This window comes from Oncorhynchus nerka, linkage group LG17 (genome assembly GCF_034236695.1).
Source record: "Oncorhynchus nerka isolate Pitt River linkage group LG17, Oner_Uvic_2.0, whole genome shotgun sequence".
Classification (NCBI taxonomy): domain Eukaryota; kingdom Metazoa; phylum Chordata; class Actinopteri; order Salmoniformes; family Salmonidae; genus Oncorhynchus; species Oncorhynchus nerka.
The window spans coordinates 37,661,128-37,683,658 of NC_088412.1; the positions used below are offsets into that span (position 1 = coordinate 37,661,128).

Here is a 22,531-nt window from a genome sequence, read left to right on the forward strand (position 1 = left end):
ACAACCTACCGTGGTAGTTATTTTATGGCTGGTTATGACACCTACATAAGAGTGTCAAAACACACAACCTACCATGGTAGTTATTTTATAGGTGGTTATGACACCTACAAAAGAGTGTCAAAACCCACAAAACCTACCACCCAAGGCAAAACATTCCATTACACCATACCCTACATGTCAACAGTATGTTTGTAATATGTATATATTTTTATTGACCATATTAAATTATCATTGTAATTACGCACACATTGATGTCAGACAATTCTCTGTTGCTGGTGACTGGAATGAATGCAGTAGCAGACTTCAGGAGCAGGACAAGACACCCTCTTTTTGACTGATTACTAATATAAGGGCAAGTACGTCTAGGCCTATCTGGCTTGTATGATGGTCATAATGCTTTTTGACAGTGTCATAAAGTGTATTTTCAGAGTCCAAGTAAAGTGACACAGGATGTTCATATTGCTTCATGACAGTGTCATAAAGTCTATTTTCTATAAGTTATTTAAAATATGATGAAAAAAACATGACTGTAAAGAAATCATTACAACAACAACAAAGGATGTAAGAAACAAACTTTCAAACTAAAGGAAACTTCTTGGCAGGGAAAAAACTCATTTGAATAAATGTGGGTTTTGACACTATTATGTAGGTACCATAAATAGCCATAAAATAAGGCCATCTATGTCACAACAGGTGTAAATATATGGGTCATGACAGTGTTATGACCATATTATAACAGGTTATGTCACATTATGTCAGCTGTTATGACATATTATGACATGATTATGACTGTGTCAAGTAAAGTGTTTACCAACCAAACAATGGACGGAGGAATTCCAGTGAACCCTTGAAGCGAATTGTGTTATTAAACTGTGTTAATTGTGTTAAACATTTGTAATGAATTCAATTCGAAGTAAAAAGTAAACAAAATGACACAACAACTTCAGGTAAGATACTGTATTTATTCTTGGTCCACTTTTACAAATCAGAGTGCCTTTTAAATGTTAGTTTTCTTGCGTAACACAACACAGTTGGGCCTAAATCTATTTGTGTGACAGAAATGTAACACAAACAATATCATACATAATTACTAATATCATTTTTATAGTTTCTTCTCTTTCCAATGTCCTGTGGAAAAACATAAAAACCTACTTAAATAAGACAAATGTTCTTGCTCGCAGGGAGTGTTTCAAGACTGGTGGCGGACCCCCAGTGAGACCAGAGACAAATGAACTGGGGGACTAGTTGACTGGGATTATTGATAGCGAGCAGCCCCTGGATGGTATTTGGACAGTTCAGATGGGGGTCCGCTCCAATCCTCATTTAGTTGGACACATTCATTTAACATGTTCCATTCCCGCACTGCAGCGAATATGTAATGTTGTCAGTCATCTCTTGCACTCCCATAATAAAAATTCTGTAATGAACTCAATTCTTGTAATGAACTTAACTCAATAATGCAGCAATGTAATCATTTTCTAGAGGCAAATGATCACCATAGCTTGGAAGGGATAAGACGGGATGAAGGTCAGCCTGCTACATCTGCAGTAGCCAGGAGTGAAGACTGTCAATATCCTGGGCCAGAGGACAAAGACAAAAAAGGCTGAACATGGATGAGAAACTGGCAATGGAATTTCCTGAGACAATTATTTAAAAGAAGCATGAATGAAGAGGTGGAAGAGCGAAACATGAAGAACCAGTACCAATGTTCTTAGGGGTCCCGATATTTCCATTTGTGAATTAAAACCATCTTTGTTACCAATCCATGGATATTGCTTGCTTCAATCACTTGAGCTATCTTTGGGAGAGAAGTGCTCCATAGCAAAAGCATTTCTGCAGGCTAGTCCATTTCTGTCATTATCTGCGTCAACCACGGGAACATCTGGGTCATCCTCATCTTCAACATGAGGATCTGGGCAGCCATGCTGTTTGCAGTAATTATGAAGCACTGCTGTTGCAATTATGACAATGCAGCATCTTATTGGTTGAAAGTGCAATGTGTTTCTGAGACACTGGAAATGTCTCTTCCATACACCAAACATGCGATCCACGACACCTCTGGTGTGGATATGAGCTTGGTTGTACCGTTGTTGCTTAGGCCCTATTGCATGAAGATAGGGGTTGAACAAAAAGTGGGTGCTGCATACCCACTGTTACCAAGTATGATTTCACTATGTTGTCCCCCTTCAAGCTGAGCATACAAAGAGAAGTTTTGGAAAATATGTGCAACAATGTTGGAGAACTGCAAATTGGGAGTGCACACACTTTGTACATTTATTGAGAACCAGTTTTTACGATTCCTGTACTCCTCAACATCTGCTGTAGAGGGAAACGTGAACGGTATAACTATACAGCCAATGACTCCGCGCAAGTTCCCATATCCATAGAGCTCTGCCTTGTACCGTAGTTGTCTTGGGCAGCAGCATCAGAGAACTTGATGTAATTGTTTTTCACTTCATTTAAAGCACTGCAGACTTTGTGGACTATTCTGCATGTTTACTTACACCACACAAATCTCCTGTTTCACGATGGAAGGTTCAAGATGCCAAAAACCTCAAGGTGATCAGTACTTGTAGGGAAGGAGGAATGGGTCTGCAGATGAAAGCCTTGGCTCAAGCAAACAAATGACGTCATCTACAGTTTCTATGTACATACAAAAACGGTCACGGAAATTTGATTGAATCTAAATCATTCAGTGGGTTGCTCCTGTCTATAACCACCCTTCTGTCTGGCCTTGGTGCTACTCTTTGATCATCATTGAAATAGTCCAGGTAATCCATTTTCCTCCATTGCCAAGGTCAACCTGGGAGCCAACATCCATTCATCTGAAGTTAAACCTGCCTCTAGGCAGGTTTAATTTAAGCCTTCACTTAGATCTATACTGACCAAAATGTAAACGCAATATGTAACAATTTCAACGATTTTACTGAGTTACAGTTCATAAGGAAATCAGTAAATTGAAATAAATTAATTAAGACCTTGTCACACCCTGATCTGTTTCACCTGTCTTTGTGATTGTCTCCACCCTACTCCAGGTGTCACCCATTTTCCCCATTATCTCCTGTGTATTTATACCTGTGTTCTCTGTTTGTCTGTTGCCAGTTCGTCTGGTTTGTTCAAGTCAACCAGCGTTTTTTGTCTCAGCTCCTGATTGTTCCAGTCTCTATTTTCTCTCCCTCCTGGTTTTGACCCTTGTCTGTCCTGACTACGAGCCCACCTGCCTGACCACTCTGCCTGCCCCTGAGGCTGCTGCCGATCTGTACCTTTGCCCCCCTTTGGATTAACGACCTCTGCCTTACCCTGACCCGGAGCCTGCCTGCCACCCGGTACTGTTGCCCCACCTCTGGTTTACTGACCCGTGCCTGCCTAGACCTGTCTATTGCATGCCACTGTTGGAATATTAAACTATTGTTTTTCCGACGTGGTATGCATCTGGGTCTTACCTTCATACCTGATAGTACGAACTGGCCATAACTGACCCAGCAGATCCGGACCAGTTGCGCAACGTCATCTCCTCCCAAGGAGCTCCCATTGGAGCTTCCACTCCACCTTCCTGGAAGCCCCGGTTACCTCCTCCAGAACGCTTTAATGGAGAACCGAGCACCTGTTGGGCGTTTTTACCTCAGTGTACCCTCATTTTCGAGCTACCGCCCTCCTCCTTCCCCTCGGATCACTCCAAAATAGCCTACCTCATCACGCTGATGTCTGGAAGAGCTCTCACCTGGGCTACCGCCGTATGGTAAAAGCAGCCTTACATATGCGTGAGCCTGGAAGGGTTTGTGGGAGAGGTGAGGAAGTTCTTTGATGCCCTGTTCTCCGGGAGAGAAGCTGCCCTGAAGCTAATCCAGCTCCGGTAGGATGCCCGCACTGTGGCCGACTATGTGGTGGATTTCCGTACATTGGCAGCGCAGAGTGCGTGGATCCAGTAAGCACTGTTCGACTTTATCTGTGGATACAGCACCCTGGCATCCCCCGTGTCTGCACTCACTTCGTGGTCCTCTGCCGCTGACCGGGCATTCTGGCACCTCAAAAACTGCTTTGCCATTGCTCCTATCCTGGCTCATCCTGACCCTTCCCGTCAGTTTGTGGTGGAGGCCGACGCTTCGAATGTCGTAGTCGGGGCTGTCCCCGCCCCAACGTTCTGCCCTAGACCATAAGCTGTATCCCTGTGCCTTCTTCTCCCTCTGCCTCAACGCCATGGAGAGGAACTATGATGTGGGGAATCGGGAGCTTCTCGCGGTGAAGATGGCGTTGGAGGAATGGAGGCTCTGGCTGGAAGGGGCGGAACATCTGTTCATTATGTGGACCGACCACAAAAACCTGGAGTAACGCCGCGCCGCCAAACGCCTCAACTCCAGGCAAGTGAGATGGGCCCTGCTGTTTACCCGGGTCCAACTTTTCCCTCTCTTACCGGCCGGCAATATGCCCTGTCTCGCCACTATAGCCCCACGCTTACATTCCGGTGCCCGAGACCATCCTTCCCACCTCGTGCCTGGTGACGGCATTCAGCTGGGATATAGGGAAACAGGTCCGGGAGGTGCAGCGGTCCCAGCTGAACCCTGGGGTGGGCACAGATAACTGGACGTTTTTGCCTGACGCTGTCCGTTCTGCGGTCCTGGAGTGGGCCCAATCCTCCACGCTTGCCTGCCCCCCGGGCTCCCGTCGGACCCTGGTCTTTGTGCGACAACGCTATTGGTGGCCTATTGTGGTTCTGGATGTCGGCGCGTTTGTCACTGCCTGCACGGTCTGTGCTCAGAACAAGACTCCTCGGCAAGCTCCGGCTGGTCTTCTGCATCTACTGCCTGTACCTCACCTTCCCTGGTCCGACATATCCCTGGATTTCATCACGGGTCTCCCCCCGTCTGAAGGCAACACTGCCACCCTGACTGTGGGCGACCGGTTTTCCAAAGCCGCCCACTTCATTCCTCTCCCCAAACTACCCTCAGCCAAGGAGACAGCCCAGCTCATGGTGCAGCACGTCTTCCGGATCCATGGACTGCCCGTGGACATGGTCTCCGACCGGGGGGCCTCAGTTCTCGTCCTGGTTCCAGCTCGCTCTCCGCCAACCCCACCACCTGGAGCCAGCAGCTTGTGTGGGTGGAATACGCCCGCAACACCCTTCCCTGCTCTGCCACGGGTCTATAGAGTGTTCCCTGGGCCTCTGTAGATATTCCATTAAAAATCTGCCGTTTCCAACTACAATAGTCATTTACAACATTAACAATGTATACACTGTATTTCTGATCAATTTGATGTTGTTTTAATGGACAGAAAATGTGTTTTTCCTTCAAAATCAAGGACATTTCTAAGTGACCCCAAACTTTTGAACGGTAGTGTATATGTAAATAATAAAAAATGCAAAAATAAACAAAAATTATTCTTCCATTAGGGGGTGAGTAATCACTGTACTGATATCTAGAAGCTCTTTTCAGTTATAATGTTTCTGCTACTGTCTCTTATGTACAAAATAAGTTACAATAACGCAAAAAACACACAATCGCACAATTAGTTAGGGGACCATAAAACGGCAGCCATCTCCTCCGGCGCCGTTATAAAACCATGTGCCTTTTACTGAGGAGTGGCTTCAGTCTGGCCACTCTATCATAAAGACCTGATTGGTAGAGTGCTGCAGAGATTGTTGTCCTTCTGGAAGGTTCTCCCATCTCCACAGAGAAACTCTGGAGCTCTGTCAGAGTGACCATCGGGTTCTTGGTCACCTCCCTGACCAAGGCCCTTCTACGGCAATTCCTTCGACCTCATGGCTTGGTTTTTGCTCTGACATGCGTTGTCACCTGTGGGACCTTATATAGACAGGTGTGTGCCTTTCCAAATCATGACCAATGAATTAAATTGATCAAAGACGGACTACAATCATAGTTGTAGAGACATCTAAAGGGTGATCAATGGAAACAGGATGCACCTGAGCTCAATTTTGAGTCTTATAGCAAATGGTTTGAATATTTATGTAAATCATGTATTTCTGTTTTCTATTTTTTTCATACATTTGCAACCACCACCTGTTTTCACTTTGTCATTATGGGGTTTTGTGTGTAGATTGATGAGGACAAAAAAACATTTAATCAATTTTAGAATAAGGCTGTAAGGTAACAAAATGTGGAAAAAGTCATGGGGTCTACATACTTTCCGCATGAACTGTATGTTACTTTGCAGAGTACAGATAGACCACAAACTTCCACGTCCCCATGATATCCCTATCCCATATACATGGTACTCCCTTCAAGCCTTTTAAAGCCTTCACTATATGCATCCTTTTATGCTCCATAAGCAGAACAAAAAATGACAGTGGCAAAATCATTAAACACAACATTTTGTGATCAAATGATCAAATGAATGACCTTTTTTATTATCAATGATAAAGCACCATAAAAGTATAATGTTTGTGTCTTGAAGAGTGTTTATGTTGAAAATGTACAGCTTCAAATGCTGATGGAAAAGTTACCTTTGAATTTTTTATTAGATTTTTACTGGGTAATCTCAATGGACTTTTGTATTGACAGAGCCTACAATAAAATGATCCACTGATAAATTGTATGGAGATTCAATTATGTAACAATGTTATCTACTGAGTCAGTAATGATTCAGAGGTTATATTGCACTAGCATTCAAAGGCCCTGTTGTATTGATGGATAATCCAATATTAAAAACTACCTAAGCATTATTATATCCACTTTTTGTTTGTCTGAACAAACACAAAATAGGAATATGGTGACGTGATGAAACTAATATGGTAAAAGTCCACAGCAACTCTTGTTTCAGTCTAATGTGGAAAGCTAAATGATCTTGCAAATCCAAGTATTATAGCCATAGGTCTACTTGTAGTCTTGGCCCACATTTTTATGACAGTATTATTTCGCCTCCAATACAGTAGACGGCGACATGTGTCTTTGGTCCGTAGCACAGGCACTGTGGAAAAAAAATGATATACCGGATGTGGATTTTGTTCGCGTGGAGTCGTTTCCGGAGACATTTCAGTGCTGATGAAGCAGACATAAAATAATAAATTAATTAAAGTATTTAATTCGGGCGATAAAGGAACAGCAATTATCTTTCAGTGCATACAATATTTTGTTTGATATTTTTGGGGGGATCAGCACTGCGTTACGAAATGATCCCAACGAAACGCTTGCTAGCGTAGCTATGTCCTCAAAAGCCGCTGCAAAGCAATGTTGTTGCTAGCTAACGACGTTACGAGAGGGACCATAGCTAACGTAACTCGATAGCTAGTTTTCTCCTCGCCATCATATTTACGTTGACTTTTCCGTTACATCCAACGCCTCTGCAGTAGCATTATGGTGTGCTGTGTCAATGGGCATTTGTTTTGTAACTATCTAGTTTACTATACATAGAAAACGTTGTTTAGTTTAATAACTTTTCAAAACCAACTACTCCGAGTTCGGCTAACTAGCCAATGTTAATGTTAGCTTCTAACTCACGACATTGTTCAACGCAAAGACCGCTACGAAACCCTACTATCAACGCAAGGCTTTCTTCCAGTTTCGTTTGTACTACGTTAACTTGACAAGCTTGCTAGTTGTCTGGAATACGATGGCTTCTTCGTCGGGAAACGATGACGACCTCACCATTCCCAGGGCAGCTATCAACAAAATGATCAAAGAAACTTTGCCCAACGTACGGGTTGCCAACGATGCGAGAGAACTTGTTGTGAACTGTTGCACAGAGTTCATACATCTAATTTCATCAGAGGCGAATGAAATATGTAACAAGTCTGAAAAGAAGACTATATCTCCTGAACATGTTATTAATGGTTAGTGATTATTGTCTTTATCTAGTCAGTGCCAACATATTTCAATGCATTATTGTACTGTGTGGGTGTTTCCCATTCTTGCCATGTGTTTTGAAGTTGATGTCTGTTAGCAATCAACTAGCCTGGTCCCACATTTTGTTCTGTCTTACCAGCTCAAAACAATCAGATCTCGATCCAGGCTAGCTGTGTACTATTAGGTCCTCAATAATCAAGTGACAAGATTCAGTTTTTCCCCCCTAACCTTGTATTCATAATTTTCCACAGCACTTGAAAGCCTGGGTTTTGCGTCGTACATCACAGAGGTGAAGGATGTCTTGCAGGAATGTAAAACTGTAGCACTTAAGAGGAGAAAGGCCAGCTCTCGCCTGGAAAACCTGGGTATACCAGAGGAAGAGCTCCTTAGACAACAACAGGAACTCTTTGCTAAGGTAATGTTCAAGTTTGTAGTCTGAGTGCTATTCTGTTTGTGCTGTCATGCCACAATAGAGTTGGCAAAAGCACAAACCAATCTGGGACTAAGCTGTCAGCCCAAAACAATCTGGGACCAGGCTATCAAGACACAGTAATAAGATCAAGACTGATAACCTGTGTTAGGAGGTTCAAGTTGCATAACCTATAATAGGAGTCAGACCATTTCCTGTTGCATGTCTGACTACACTTTCACACACAGATCACATGGTAAGTGTACATTGCCTGATGATCTCATCTTTGATTAATACCCTTCATACATGAACATGTCAATTCCCAACACCAGTTTCTACAGGAGAGATGGTACAATGAGAGCCTGGACTGGGAAGTGAACCCCGGTCTCTGGTGGGGGACAGTATATGCATAGAGTTGTGGTGTTACACACAACCTGAATCACTAACCCTGACTAACCTGTTTATGTTCCAGGCACGGCAACAGCAAGCAGAGCTAGCCCAGCAGGAGTGGCTCCAGATGCAGCAGGCTGCCCAGCAGGCCCAGTTGGCTGCAGCATCTGCCAGTGCTGGACAGCAGGCTGGCTCCTCACTGGATGAGGATGACGAGGATGACATGTGATGATGATGACCCCTGGGGCCTGGAATTTGGGCAACAACAAGAAGGCAGGGTCATCTTCATAAGGGCACACCGTAGCAAAACATTTTGCAATGGATACTGAAAGCAGGCATTTCTTATTGGATCACTACAGATAGTAGGCTACCACCCTGTTCCGGGCTGTTTTCTCCCTGTTTGAACACAACCTAGGCCATATCCCTTTTCTTTGGACAGTGTCAGCAAGCAGCCCTCTCTCTTCCAACGCTCTCATTGGTAGAGATCTGAGCTATGTAGAAGCATAATGTGCGTAATCCCACCAGTCAAGTATCAGGCGTACATGTTGTTATGGACAGTTTCAAGCTATATAGATAGACATATTTTTTTTGAATTTGACAGTAGTATCTGAAAATGCACTTATTTGGATAAAGATGCATTTTCAAGCATTACCTCCACTCAGCTGAAATTTTATGTTAACTCTGTCATGGAATTGTCATGTGCTGTGTGATCTGGAGATTGTTGGATGCAAGGTAGAATGGAACATGCTGAAGGTAGAAAGTGTATTGGAAAAAAAGTATCATGGTTTTGGCTATGTTGAGAAAAGAACATTAGTACAGTTCGGGTACTGCTCCTTTAGATTGTTTCTACTAGATTATTTGGGGGGTTCAGGAGAACAGCTCCTCACTCTTTGCCAAAGGTGGGCTTTACTTAATTCCTCCTACCCATTTGTGGTCCTTTTTTGGTAGTAGTTTTGACATAAATAGTTCCTTACCCCCTTCTTTGTATGTTTGTTTAACAGGACGGATGTGTCTAAAACAGCACCCTATGTCCTATATAGTGCATTACATTTGACCAGAACCCCATAGGCCCTGGTCAAGTATTGCACTATAATGGGAATAGGGTGCCATTTAGAACCCCATAGGCCCTGGTCAAGCATTGCACTATAATGGGAATAGGGTGCCATTTGGGATGCACACAATATTTCTGAAACACTTAGGGGGGTTGTGAATATGTATTTGATTTGTAAAATTGGGTTTGAAAATGCTTTTTATTTTAGCTCAGTCGTTATCAAAGTAGGTTGATGCTTTTTTTCTTATGTTCACCTACAGTATTGCTAATTGATTAGCTACTCATTTCAGAATATTTTTGACTCATAGAACCAAATATATAGGCTGCATCCCAAATGGCACCCTCTTTCCTATGTAGTGCAATACTTTTTTTACCAGAACCCAAGTGGCCTTGGTCATAGTGCACTATATATGGAATAGGGTGCAATGTGGGACACAACTTAACAACCCTGAGCATATGAGATGAGGCCAAGGTGTATGTTCCATGTGTAGAACAGAGACTTGGGTGCAGTGTGCACTCAGGTTACTGTTCACAATGCTGATGGTAACTTTCACTTTGTAAAAATGCTTTATCTTGGCATAATCTGTTTTTGTTTGCATCCCAAATGCCAGCCTATTTCCTTTAGTGCATATGAATACTTTAGTTCTAGTCAAAAGTAGTGCACCATGTAGGGAATAGGGTGCCATTTGGGGTGTACCCTTTTTTTCCAGTGTGGAAGGAAAAAGTTGCATTGTGAATGTGTGGTGAATTGTTTAAAAATGTAAAGATTGGTAACCTCTAGGTGTGATACACATTCACATGCCTTCTATAAAGTTGTATTCTTTAAGCAATAAAGTTAACATGTTTTATAGAGACCAATCCTTCCTCTTAATGTTTTGTGGAGTTATTTACAGTCCTTTCCTAATTTTTTGTTAACTATACTATGTTAGCCCCCTCAGTTTTTCATCCTCATGGACAAAAGCTGTACTTTTTTTTTTACTATGACCAACAAGTTATACAATATGCTGTTATGATACATTTCCACCATATTCCAAGCAATGTAAATCCAATGTTCACACTTCTGGCTAAATTATTCTAAATGGGAAAACTAAATAACAATAATAACCCCCCCCCAGTTTGCAACGGATACTGAAGAGTGTTTCCTATTGGATAACTACTGATATATACCGTGCATTTGGTAAGTATTCAGACCCCTTGACTTTTTCCACATTTTGTTACATTACAGCCTTATTCTAAAATGGATTCAATTTTTCCCTAATCAATCTTCACACAATACCCAATAATGCAAAATGTTTGTAATGACAGCTTTTTTAGAAATGTATGCAAATGTATAAAAAAAATAAACTAAATGATCAACTTTACATAAGTATCCAGACCCTTTTCTCAGTACTTTGTTTAAGCACCTTCAGCAGTGATTACAGCCTTGAGCATTCGTGGGTCTGACACTACAAACTTGGCACACCCATTCTTTGCAGATCCTGTCAAGCTCTGTCAGGTTGGGTGGGGAGTGTCTCTGCACAACTATTTCAGGTCTCTCCAGAGATGTTCGATCGGGTTCAAGTCCGGGCTCTGGCTGGGCCACTCAAGGACATTAAGAGGCTTGTTCCGAAGGCACTTCTGCGTTGTCTTGTCTGTGCTTAGGGTTGTTGTCCTGTTGGATGGTGAACCTTCGCCCGAGTAAGAGGTCCTGATCGCTCAAGTTGTAGAAACATCTTAAGGATGATCAAAGGAAGCAGGATGCATTTTAGCTCAATTTTGAGTCTCAAGGAAAAGGGTCTGAATACTTATGTAAATAAAGGTATTTCAGTTTTTTATTTTTAATACATTTGCAAAAATGTCTAAAAAATGTTTTTAGCTTTGTCATTATGGGGTATTGTGTGTAGATTGATGAGGATTTGTTTTTAATCCATTTTCCTATAAGGTTGTAACAAAATGTTGAAAAAGGAAGGGGTCTCAATACTTTCCGAATGTGTTGTGTATATATATATATATATATATTAAAGTAACTCAGTCCAGCTTTAAACTTGCTCTTGAAAATGTTTATAATAAAATGTGCAAGTTGCAATTTTGAAATTGGGTAGTGCATCATCAGTTTCTCTTGTCATGTTAGTTATTGCATACCTTACAGATCTATTTATAACTTGTCAGAAATGTCCAGATTAACTAGCATATTTTTATTTCGTTTTTTTAGCCCATAGATATTGTTGACATTCTTTTGTCACTCAAATATTACACGAATACACATTAGACATGGAAAATGCATATAAATACAATAACATTTGCTTTAAAACGGCATAACTTTCTTTGCACTCCTTGATTTTTTTATGGGGGGGGATTGCAGGAAATAAACTTTATTCCTGCAAAATTCTTTCCACCAACAAGAGGGGTGTGAACGGTTTGTGTCATGAACAATGCTTGTGCCCATAGAAATAGACGTGTTGCGCGAGCAGGGAGGCCGCGTGATGTTCCCCAATGCTGGAAGGGGGGCCCGAGTGAAAAAGTTTGGGAACCCCTGTGCTAAATGACCAACATGTAAATGTAGACTTAAGTAACCAACCATAATACATACATCATTACGGATTTGACAAATATCCACTTTGTTAGATCAGATTTATTGAATGTGCCGTTCGTTTTGGTTGTGTTTCAGATTATTTTGTGCCAAATAGAAATTAATGGTAAGTAATGTATTGTGTCATTTAGGGGTGTCAATAATTTTGGACCCCTACCTTTTTGAGAAACACTATTATTACTTGTTAAACTAAATCTCTTTCTCTGAGAAATTGTATAAGTATAATATAATTTCCTAATTTCTTTGAACGTACAATATAGATCAGTATTTGCATTATTTATTTTATGTAGACAGTCATTATTGTTCATCTTTATCAAGAGGGTGCCAATAAATTTGTACCCCATTGTATATAAATATATTATACAAACTCGCACTCTGTCTACGACTTGATGTTGGGAGCATTATCGTCATACATATGGTAAAGCCCTATGACATGCATATCATGGTTTGTCAATTTATTCACTTTGCCAATGATATATGATATTTGACCTTATCGTTATATAAATGTGCATTGTCAAATGTATGATATGCGATTTGTCATGCCCATGCATTCCTGTTTGGTATTGACTGTTACAGTATGTGGGTGCAAATAAACTTGAACTTGATAAGTATTTTAATAGATTGCCTACATTTCATTCAAGCATCGGTACAGCCTGGCTCACGTGACTACACAGCAAATAGCTTTTTCTTTCTTTCTTTTGAATTATGAACACAACAAATACAAAACAAATACACACAAAAACCCAGAAATATACAAACAAGAGTACATAAACCTAACAGACAGGGTATTACATATCAACATTCATTTTCAATTTGTTAAATACTTCTTTGGTGCTTAATTGCTTTTTTGTTTTTACATGTACTAATCATTTCAAAATAATATTTAAATTTGATCTTAAATCATGTGAAAAGGCGTTTGTTCTCTGCCCACTTCATTTTATGGATAAAGAATCTTCCATGAAAGATAAACAATTGAACAATGGGAGTTAAATCATGGTCCATTTCATTTGGATCAAAATAAAATAACATCAGTCTATCAGATTAACATTAATAGTCGTTTCTTTTCAAATAAAATCTTCTAACTCACTCCAAAATCTTCTTACATGAGAACAGTCCCAAAATAAATGGTCAAGAGTTTCTGGATCACAACCACAAAATACACATTTGTTATCAACAGCTATTTTAAATCAGTGTATAATAAAGGTCTTTACAGGGTAGATTCTATGAAAGACTTTGTATGATACTTATTTCACCTTATTAGATATACAATATTTACCAGACAACAACAAAACTTTGTTCAAGTTCACTTGTCCTAGGGCTGCATTCCAGTACATTTCAACATATTTACATAGTTTCCCTATATACATGTTATTACATTTATAGTTTAAAATGTAAATTCCTTCTAATTCTACTGAGGCTACGAAATCCTCAACAGTTGCACTTGGAGTATTGTTATATTCTCCTAAAAGAAGAATAGCAAGTTTAGGGACAGCTCTAACAACAATTTGATACTCCTCAGGAGTGACTGTAACATTGTGTGTTCTCATAAATTCTGGATAATCATATAGTTGTCCATCATTATTCACTAATTGTTTAACCCAAATAATGTTGCCGTCAAACCAGTTCTGGAAAAATAAAGACTTGTTTTTGTATTTTATGTCTTTATTATTCCAGATTGTATACCTATGTGGGGAAAAATTGTGTTTGTACATGAGGTTCCAAGTTAGAAGTACTTGTTTATGAAAGTTTGCAAGCTTAATAGGGATTTTACCCACATCAAAGTTGCATTTTAGTAAGAATTCTAGACCACCAATATGTTGGAATATTACAGGGATGATATTCCAAATGCAATCATTTTGATTAAATAGTTTTGTATCAATTTCATCTTAAATATTATATTAGAAGTTTTAAAATCCAGAGCATTTAACCCTCCCTCACTTTCGGTCCTACATATTACAACATATTTTCTTAAATAATGAGGTTTATTCCTCCATATGAAGTTAAATCATTTAGAATCAACCATTCTAGTCACTGACAGAGGAACATCCAAGGCAAGGGGGGTATAAACTCATCTGGACCTTCAGATTGTGATAAAAGTACACGTCCAGATAAAGAAAGATCTATTAATAACCAGGAGTTAAATCTCTTTCCAATTTTCTTTACAGTAGGAATAGAAGGACTTCGAGAGCTGGTGTCAGACTGAACAATGTAGGCCTAGCTATGAGATTGAGCAACAGGCAGGCAGACTCACAGTCACAGGCAGACTCACAGGCAGAGGGCGCTCTACATATTGAGAAGGAGAGGATGGGAAGAAATGTCACAACTTCAGTCCTCCAGTCAGCGTTCCCACGATTCCATGTATTCAGAGAGAAGGTCGTTCCCCGTCTGTCATCCAGCTGCGCAATTTAGCGAAATCGCGGTAGGCGCAAAGGCGACGGAGTTGGTCATAACAGTAGGTTTATGTTGATTGAAAAATAATTAATTACTTTTTACACAAGAAAGTCTACACGACGCGATTTTCACCGACTTCAACATACTTTATCGATTCCAAGAAGGCAATGAACTGATTTTTGACTATTTACAGCCCTAGACCCTTTCCACTTTGCGCTTGGAACCGAGTCCATAACACAGGTGAGTGTAGAGATATCGAGGTGTCAACCAGATTGGTGAGAATAAACAATTCTAATGTTATAGGCGACTACAGCACATGTAACTGAACTTCCACGGAATATAGTCGGTATGGATGTGTAGGATTAGGATACGTATCTTTGCTACACAGGACTAGGGTTTCTCTCACTTTTGCATGATGCCGTTGTCAGTCTTGTCATGGCCAGTTTGTTATTCATATGGGTGTAAGAAAATGTGTAACATCACTGGTTTACTCCAGTAACAACATTGCATTTTGTAAATGTGTTCGTTTTACACTAAAGTATAAATGTCTTTAATTGCATTGTAATTTGCCAAACGTTTTGCCATTTGGTAGAGAAAATAGTTGATGCTGAATGCTGACTTTTATTGAGGAATTTATAGCTATACTTCAAAACCTGTGTTGAATACTAACGTTACTAATGGTACTCTTTGATCAAAATCAATGTATTGCCCATCTCTCTCTACCTTACGGGTGATTCCTCACTGAACTAGAACAAAACAGGACCATGATATTTTTTTTGTATTTTCACGAAATGTTATCAACATACAGTTCCTTTTGGAGGAAGGATTGTTGACATATATTTCACTTTTCTATCTTAAAGCATAATTGAAAAATAATGAATTGAAGTTGGTATATTTGTGACATTTTGGCCTTACCCAGGCCTCCTTTGAGACTCCATAATGTTACATCTGTAGGTGATACAAAGCTGTCATATGATGCTTAACTGTAAAACTGAATGACACCAATTTGGGCCCCCTGACTTATTCCACATGTTGTTGTGTTACAGCCTGAATTCAAAATGGATTAAATGTTTTTTTTCTCTCATCCATCTACACACAATACCCCATTATGGCAAAGTGAAAACGCATTTTTGTAAATGTATTGAAAATGAAATATAGATATATATTTTAAATAGATAGTCACTTTGTAGAAGCACCTTTCACACTGATTACAGCTGTGAGTCTTTTTGGTAAGTCTCAAGTGCTTAAAATCAAATCGAATTGTATTTGTCACGTGCCGAATACAACAGTGAAATGCTTACTTTACAAGCCCTTTAACGCTTTTTTTTCTTGAAACTACACTGTAAAAAAATTAAAATAAAAGTAACAAATAATTAAACAGCACCAGTAAAATAAGAATAGCTATATACAGGGGGTACCGGTATAGAGTAGCAGCAGCCTAAAAGAGGGGTCTGGGTAGCCCTTTGATGACCTGTTAAGGAGTCTTATGGCTTGAGGGTAGAAGCTGTTAAGAAGCCTTTTGGACCTAGACTTGGCGCTCTGGTACCGCTTGCCGTGCGGTAGCAGAGAGAACAGTCTATCACGAGGGTGGCTGGAGTCTTTGACAATTTCTAGGGCCTTCCTCTGACACCGCCTGGTATAGAGGTCCTGGATGACAGGAAGCTTGGCCCCAGTGATGTACTGGGCCGTACGCACTACCCCACTGTCGGTAGTGCCTTGTGGTCAGAGGCCAAGCATTTGCCATACCAGGCAGTGAGGCAACCAGTCAGGATGCTCTCTATGGTGCAACTGTAGAACCTTTTGGGGATCTGAGGACCCATTCAAATCTTTTCAGTCTCCTAAGGGGGAATAGGTTTTGTCGTGCCCTTTTCATGACTTTCTTAGTGTGATTGGACCATGTTAGTTTGTTGGTGATGTGAACACTAAGGAACTTAAAGCTCTCAACCTGCTCCACTACAGCCCCGTCGATGAGAATGGGGGCATGCTCGGTCCTCCTTTTCCTGTAGTCCACAATCATCTCATTTGTCTTGATCACGTTGAGGGAGAGGTTGTTGTCCTGGCACCTCACGGCTAGGTGTCTGACCTCCTCCCTATAGGCTGTTGCACCCCTGAGGGGCCCCCGTGTTGAGGATCAGTGTGGTGGATGTGTTGTTACCTACCCTTACCACCTGGAGGCAGCCCTTCAGGAAGTCCAGGATCCAGTTGCAGAGGAAGGTGTTTAGTCCGAGGGCCTTTAGCTTCGTGATGAGCCAGTTGGTCAATGCATGCTCAGAGTACACGTCCTGGTAATCAGTCTGCCTTGTGAATGTTGACCTGTTTAAATGTCTTACTCACATTGGCTACATAGAGCGTGATCACACAGTCGTCCGGAACAGCTGATGCTCTCATGCATGTTTCAGTGTTACTTTTCTCTAAGCGAGCATAGAAGTAATTTAGCTTGTCTGGTAGACTTGTGTCACTGGGCAGCTCGTGGCTGTGCCTCTCTTTGTAGTCTGTAATAGTTTGCAAGCCCTGCCACATACATGAGCATTGGAGCCGGTGTTGTACGATTCAGTCGTAGTCCTGTATTGGTGCTTTGCCTGTTTGATGGTTCAGAGGGCAGAGTCCCACTCCATGTAAGCGGCAGCTTTACCTTTTAGCTCAGTGCTGATGTTGCCTGTAATCCATGGCTTCTGGTTAGGGTATGTACGTACAGTAACTGTGGGGACAACGTCATCAATGCACTTATTGATTAAGTCAGTGACTGATGTGGTGTACTCCTCATTGCCATCAGAAGAATCTCGGAATATGATCCAGTCTGTGCTACTAAAACCGTCCTGTAGCTTAGCATCTGCTTCATCTGACCACTTTTTTTATTGACCAAGTCCTGCTTTAGTTTTTGATTGTAAGCAGGAATCAGGAGGATCGAATTATGGTCAGATTTGCCAAATGGAGGGCGAGGGAGAGCTTTGTATGTGTCTCTGTGTGTGGAGTAAACGTGGTCTAGAGCCCCCCCCTGGTTGCACATTTAACATGCTGGTAGAAATGAGATAAAACAGATTTAAGTTTTCCTGCATCAAAGTCTCTGGCCACTAGGAGCGCTGCCTCTGGATGAGCGTTTTCCTGTTTGCTTATGGCCGTATACAGCTCATTGAGCGCGGTCTTAGTGCCAGCATCGGTTTGTGGTGGTAAATAGACAGCTACAAAGAATATAGATGAAACTTTATCTTGGTAAATAGTGTGGTCTACAGCTTATCATGAGATACTCTACCTCAGGTGAGAAAAACCTTGCGACTTCCTTAGATTTCATGCACCATCTGATGTGATCTGATTACCCACTCGTCGTCAGATCCTTACAAGGCATCCAGAACATTGAAGAGGTGACTCCAGGATGCTGGCCGTCTAGGCAGAGTTCCTCTGTCCAGTGTCTGTGTTCTTTTGCCCATCTTAATCTTTTATTTATGTTGGCCAGTCTGAGATATGGCTTTTTCTTTACTACTCTGCCTAGAAGGCCAGCATCCCATAGTCACCTATTCACTGTTGACGTTGAGACTGGTCTTTTGTGGGTACTATTTAATGAAGCTGCCAGTTGAGGACTTATTATTATTTATTTTTTTACCTTTTTATTTAACTAGGCAAGTCACTTAAGAACAAATTCTTATTTTCAATGACGGCCTAGGAACAGTGGGTTAACTGCCAGTTCAGGGGCAGAACGACAGATTTGTACCTTGTCAGCTCGGGGGTTTGAACTTGCAACCTTCCGATTACTAGTCCAACACTCTAACCACTAGGCTACCCTGTTTCTCAAACTGGACACTCTAATGTACTTGTCCTCTTGCTCAGTTTTGCACCAGGGCCTCCCACTCCTCTTTCTATTCTGATTAGAGCCAGTTTGCGCTGTTCTGTGAAGGGAGTAGTACACAGTGTTGTATGAGATCTTCAGTTTCTTGGCAATTTCTCACATGCAATAGCCTTCATTTCCCAGAACAAGAATAGACTGACGAGTTTCAGAAGAAAGTTCTTTGTTTCTGGCCATTTTGAGCCTGTAATCGAACCCACAAATTCTGATGCTCCAGATACTCAACTAGTCTAAAAAAGGCCAGTTTTATTGCTTCTTTAATCAGAAGATTAGTTTTCAGCTGTGGTAACATAATTGCAAAAGGGTTTTCTAATGATCAATTAGCCTTTTAAAATTATAAACTTGGATTTGCTAACACAACGTGCCATTGGAACAAAGGAGTGATGGTTGCTGATAATGGGCCTCTGTACGCCTATGTAGATATTCCGTTAAAAACCAGCCGTTTCCAGCTACAATAGTCATTTACAACTAACAATGTCTACACTGTACTTCTGATCAATTTGATGTTATTTTAATGGACAAAAAAATTGATTTTCTTTCGAAAACAAGAACATTTCTAAGTGACCCCAAACTTTTGAACGGTTGTGTGTTTATGTGTATATATATATATATATATATATATATATATATATTATTTAAAAGAAAATTCAGCTCCCTGATTAAAATGTCCAAAGTGTTGTCACCTTACGTGTGTGATGTAAGTGACTAAAATAAATGGGTGTTGTTGCATCAAACCTGCTGTATCACAGAGGAATGACAAGCAGCTTGCAGGAAGCAACCATGACTGCGTTAAAAGGGACAATCTCACCTTTTCCCCCGGGGGCTCTGGAACACAGTTCTTTCATCCGGAATGGGACGGAATGGTGACGTCATAGAGAGCGTTGCCTGGACAACTGAGCAGCGTAGATGGAATTAAAACCCTCCATGTCTCTCCTCATCTGTGTCATTGGGTTACCAGGGCGTCTTCCATTAATTCACACCAACAGAAGGAACACACACACTGTAGTTAGTCAGCAGTAGTGTTTTGTGTTGCTCTCTCCCTCTTTGTGTGTTTCTTGGATCAATGCAAGAGGATGAAAGTCAAGTAGAATGAAAAGAGGAGGCGTGACCTTTAGGGCGATTCCATATTTTTGGTATCTGAGATTGTTCTTGCAATTCTAACATAGAAACTTCATTGGGAGTGAGGATGTTTGACATGATTTTTTACATTTGTAACAAATTACTTTTGAGAAATTCATGATGATTGGCCATTTTTAAGCTGTTTTTAGACCAAGACATGTTTCCTGTAAGAGCCTATTATCTTTGAACCGTATCTGATACAGACATCTTGGTGCCATTATTACTCACTATAGTGTGCTCTGACATAGGTCAATAACCAATCACAGCCCTCATTTATGATTGCAGATTCAGCAAATCACCAGCAGAGGGAGTTCCAGTTGAATCCATTTTTCCATTCACTCTGTTAGTACTGCTCATAAAATGATTCAGAATTAGCGGTTAAGAGCATTAGTCTAGTAACTGAAAGGTCACTGGTTCGAATCTCAGAGGGAGCAAGGTAGAAAAATCTGCAGTTCTGCCCTTGAGCAAGGCAGTTAACCCCCCAAAACAACTGCTCCCCTGGCGTCAATGACATGGACATCGATTAAAGCAGCCCACTGCACCTCTCTGATTCAGAAGGGTTGGGTTGGATGCGGAAGACACATTTCCGTTGAATGCATTCAGTTGTGCAACTGACTAGGTATCCCCTTTCCCTTTCCAGTATATTGTACAAAACAATATGTCCTAAAAGGAACAGAATCAAAAAGGGTACTTTTGAGATATCAATATGTTGAATAAATCAACAACAAAAAATTCAGAATCAAGACATTCTCTATATTTTAGAGAACCCTAGAAGGAGTACAATGACACCCAGATGTTGTCTTTATCATGTACAGTTCAGAGATATTAGGTTCTTGCAGGAGGCTAAAACGGCCCCTTTTCACCATGATTTTCTCAAATTGTTTCTAATACAAATGTAAAGAGCATGTGAAATATTTTTGGCCTAAGCTAGCATGGAATCGCCCTTCAGTTTAATGAGACCATTGATTTGCAAAAAGGACCACACACTGAAATTACTGTTGAGGGTAATGTGGGGGAGAGGAGGGATGTAGAAGGGGAGGAGGAGCAGAGAGGAGAAGCAGAAGGAGACTGACTTGGCATGTTCTTGTTGGTGTATTGTTTTAAGAGATTAGACAAAGGACATGTTTTCCTCCACTACCAGAGCTTTACTGAGATAGCAGTGTACTGTGGGAGAGTGGGACCCTGAACCATAGTTTGCCATATGTTGGGCTCCCTAGTGGAAACCAGCTGAAAATTGCTTTCTGCTCCTGTGAATTAATGTTTAAAGAGGCTAGTCCACTGGGAGGGGTGTGAGTGGTGAAGAGGGGGTGATGGGAGGAAGTTATTTTTGGAAGCAGACATCAGTATGACGCTGGGCGGTCATGCTTGTGGTTGCCAAATCTCTATGAAATCTGGTACTGTTGTTGGAGTGTCATTCTGTTGTCTGAGTCAATTAATGAGTTTTTCATTATAATTCTAAACATTGCCTCTTTTTTTGTATGCCCAAACCGGTCCAGCCTAATAGTGACAGGTCAGACTGCGTCAATAGCAGCACACGATTCTGTTCACAGCTTCACCCTTTTTAAAGGATTAATTACTTGTACACACAATCGTGTTTGAAAACAAACACAATTTTATTTTTTCTTCAGTTCTCCAAAACGAAAAAAAAAAAAAAAAAAACATACAAGTGTTAGGGCCACACTGTTGACTGGATGCAAAGGTGTGTGTGTGTGTTGATCTGTGGTCTGCACACTGAAGTGGGGGAGCTTCTGAAACAGAACAGCCCAGTTATGCATCCTCAGCACTTCCTTGTTGGATTTCCTTGTCACGACCCTGTAGAGGCACGCAGACAACCTGGTGCTTGCTTAGTGCAGGTGGTTATTCAGGACTGTCTATATGGTGTGTTCTTAATGCACTGCGTGTTGTGAATGCAGGCAAATGGCTGTACTGTAACTGACATTGGCTAGGTCACCTTCAGACAGTACGAGAGAGCCTTGGTGCTGCTGCTGTGACTGCTTTGATGTGATGGGGGTATTTATAGACTCCTGCTGTGTGTCTGTGCTTGTGTGGTATGTCTGTGTGCTTGCACGTTAGCTGCCCCACCTCTTCTCTAACTAACATAATCCAGGACCTCTGCCCATTATCCGCCTTAAAACGTCATCCTGTCATGTTTTTGCAATATGTTAGGCATCAACCAACGCTTATGTGAACTGGCCATGCTCCCAGCAAGCTTTGCGGTGCCAATAAGAAAAGATGAGCGTCAATCTATTTAAGCTTATGTCAATATATTGCAGTCAATATGAGACTCACAGACACGTCTCTCGCTCTCTCTTCTCTAATCCCCATCTTCGCTCGCTCTCCCTCCCTCTCTCACTCTTTGCTTCCCTCTATCTTTCTCTCTACCTCCTCTTTATCCCCCCTCTTCTCTCCCCCTTCCCCTTCATTCATCTCTTCCACCCTCCTTAAGATATTGAACAAATAACGATCAGATTATATAAAGGGATCTATAACAGAGCTTTGGTCTGCGATGCTTTATGCTAGAACCAAGCTGTAAAATACCCGGGAAAGACATGACTCCGATGCATATGACTCCGATGCCTATTTTCAGGTGTTTCCAGAGATGTTCGATTGGGTTCAAGTCCGGGCTCTGGCTGGGCCAATTAAGGACATTAAGAGACTTGTCTCGAAGCCACTCCTGCGTTGTCTTGGCTGTGTGCTTAGGGTTGTTGTCCTATTGGAAGGTGAACCTTCGCCCCAGTCTGAGGTCCTGAGTGCTCTGGAGCAGGTTTTCATCAAGGATCTCTCTGTACTTTGCTCCGTTCATCTTTTCCTCGATCCTGACTAGTCTGGCAGCCACTGAAAAACATCCCCACAGCATGATGCTGCCGCCACCAGGTTTCCAGAAGGGATTTCAGGCCAAATAGTTCAATCTTGGTTTCATCAGACCAGAGAATCTTGTTTCTCATGGTCTGAGAGTCTTTAGATG

The 22,531-nt window shown here is 41.3% G+C and overlaps 1 protein-coding gene across 1 annotated transcript; it reads left to right on the plus strand.

The window, feature by feature from the left end:
• Positions 1 to 6,952: 6,952 nt before the first annotated feature.
• On the plus strand, positions 6,953 to 10,507 carry LOC115145187 (protein Dr1-like). The gene is made up of 3 exons (XM_029686529.2): positions 6,953 to 7,786; positions 8,051 to 8,214; positions 8,681 to 10,507. The coding sequence occupies exons 1-3, from the start codon at positions 7,567 to 7,569 to the stop codon at positions 8,825 to 8,827; spliced, it is 531 nt and encodes a 176-aa protein (XP_029542389.1). The 5' UTR covers positions 6,953 to 7,566; the 3' UTR covers positions 8,828 to 10,507.
• Positions 10,508 to 22,531: the final 12,024 nt, after the last annotated feature.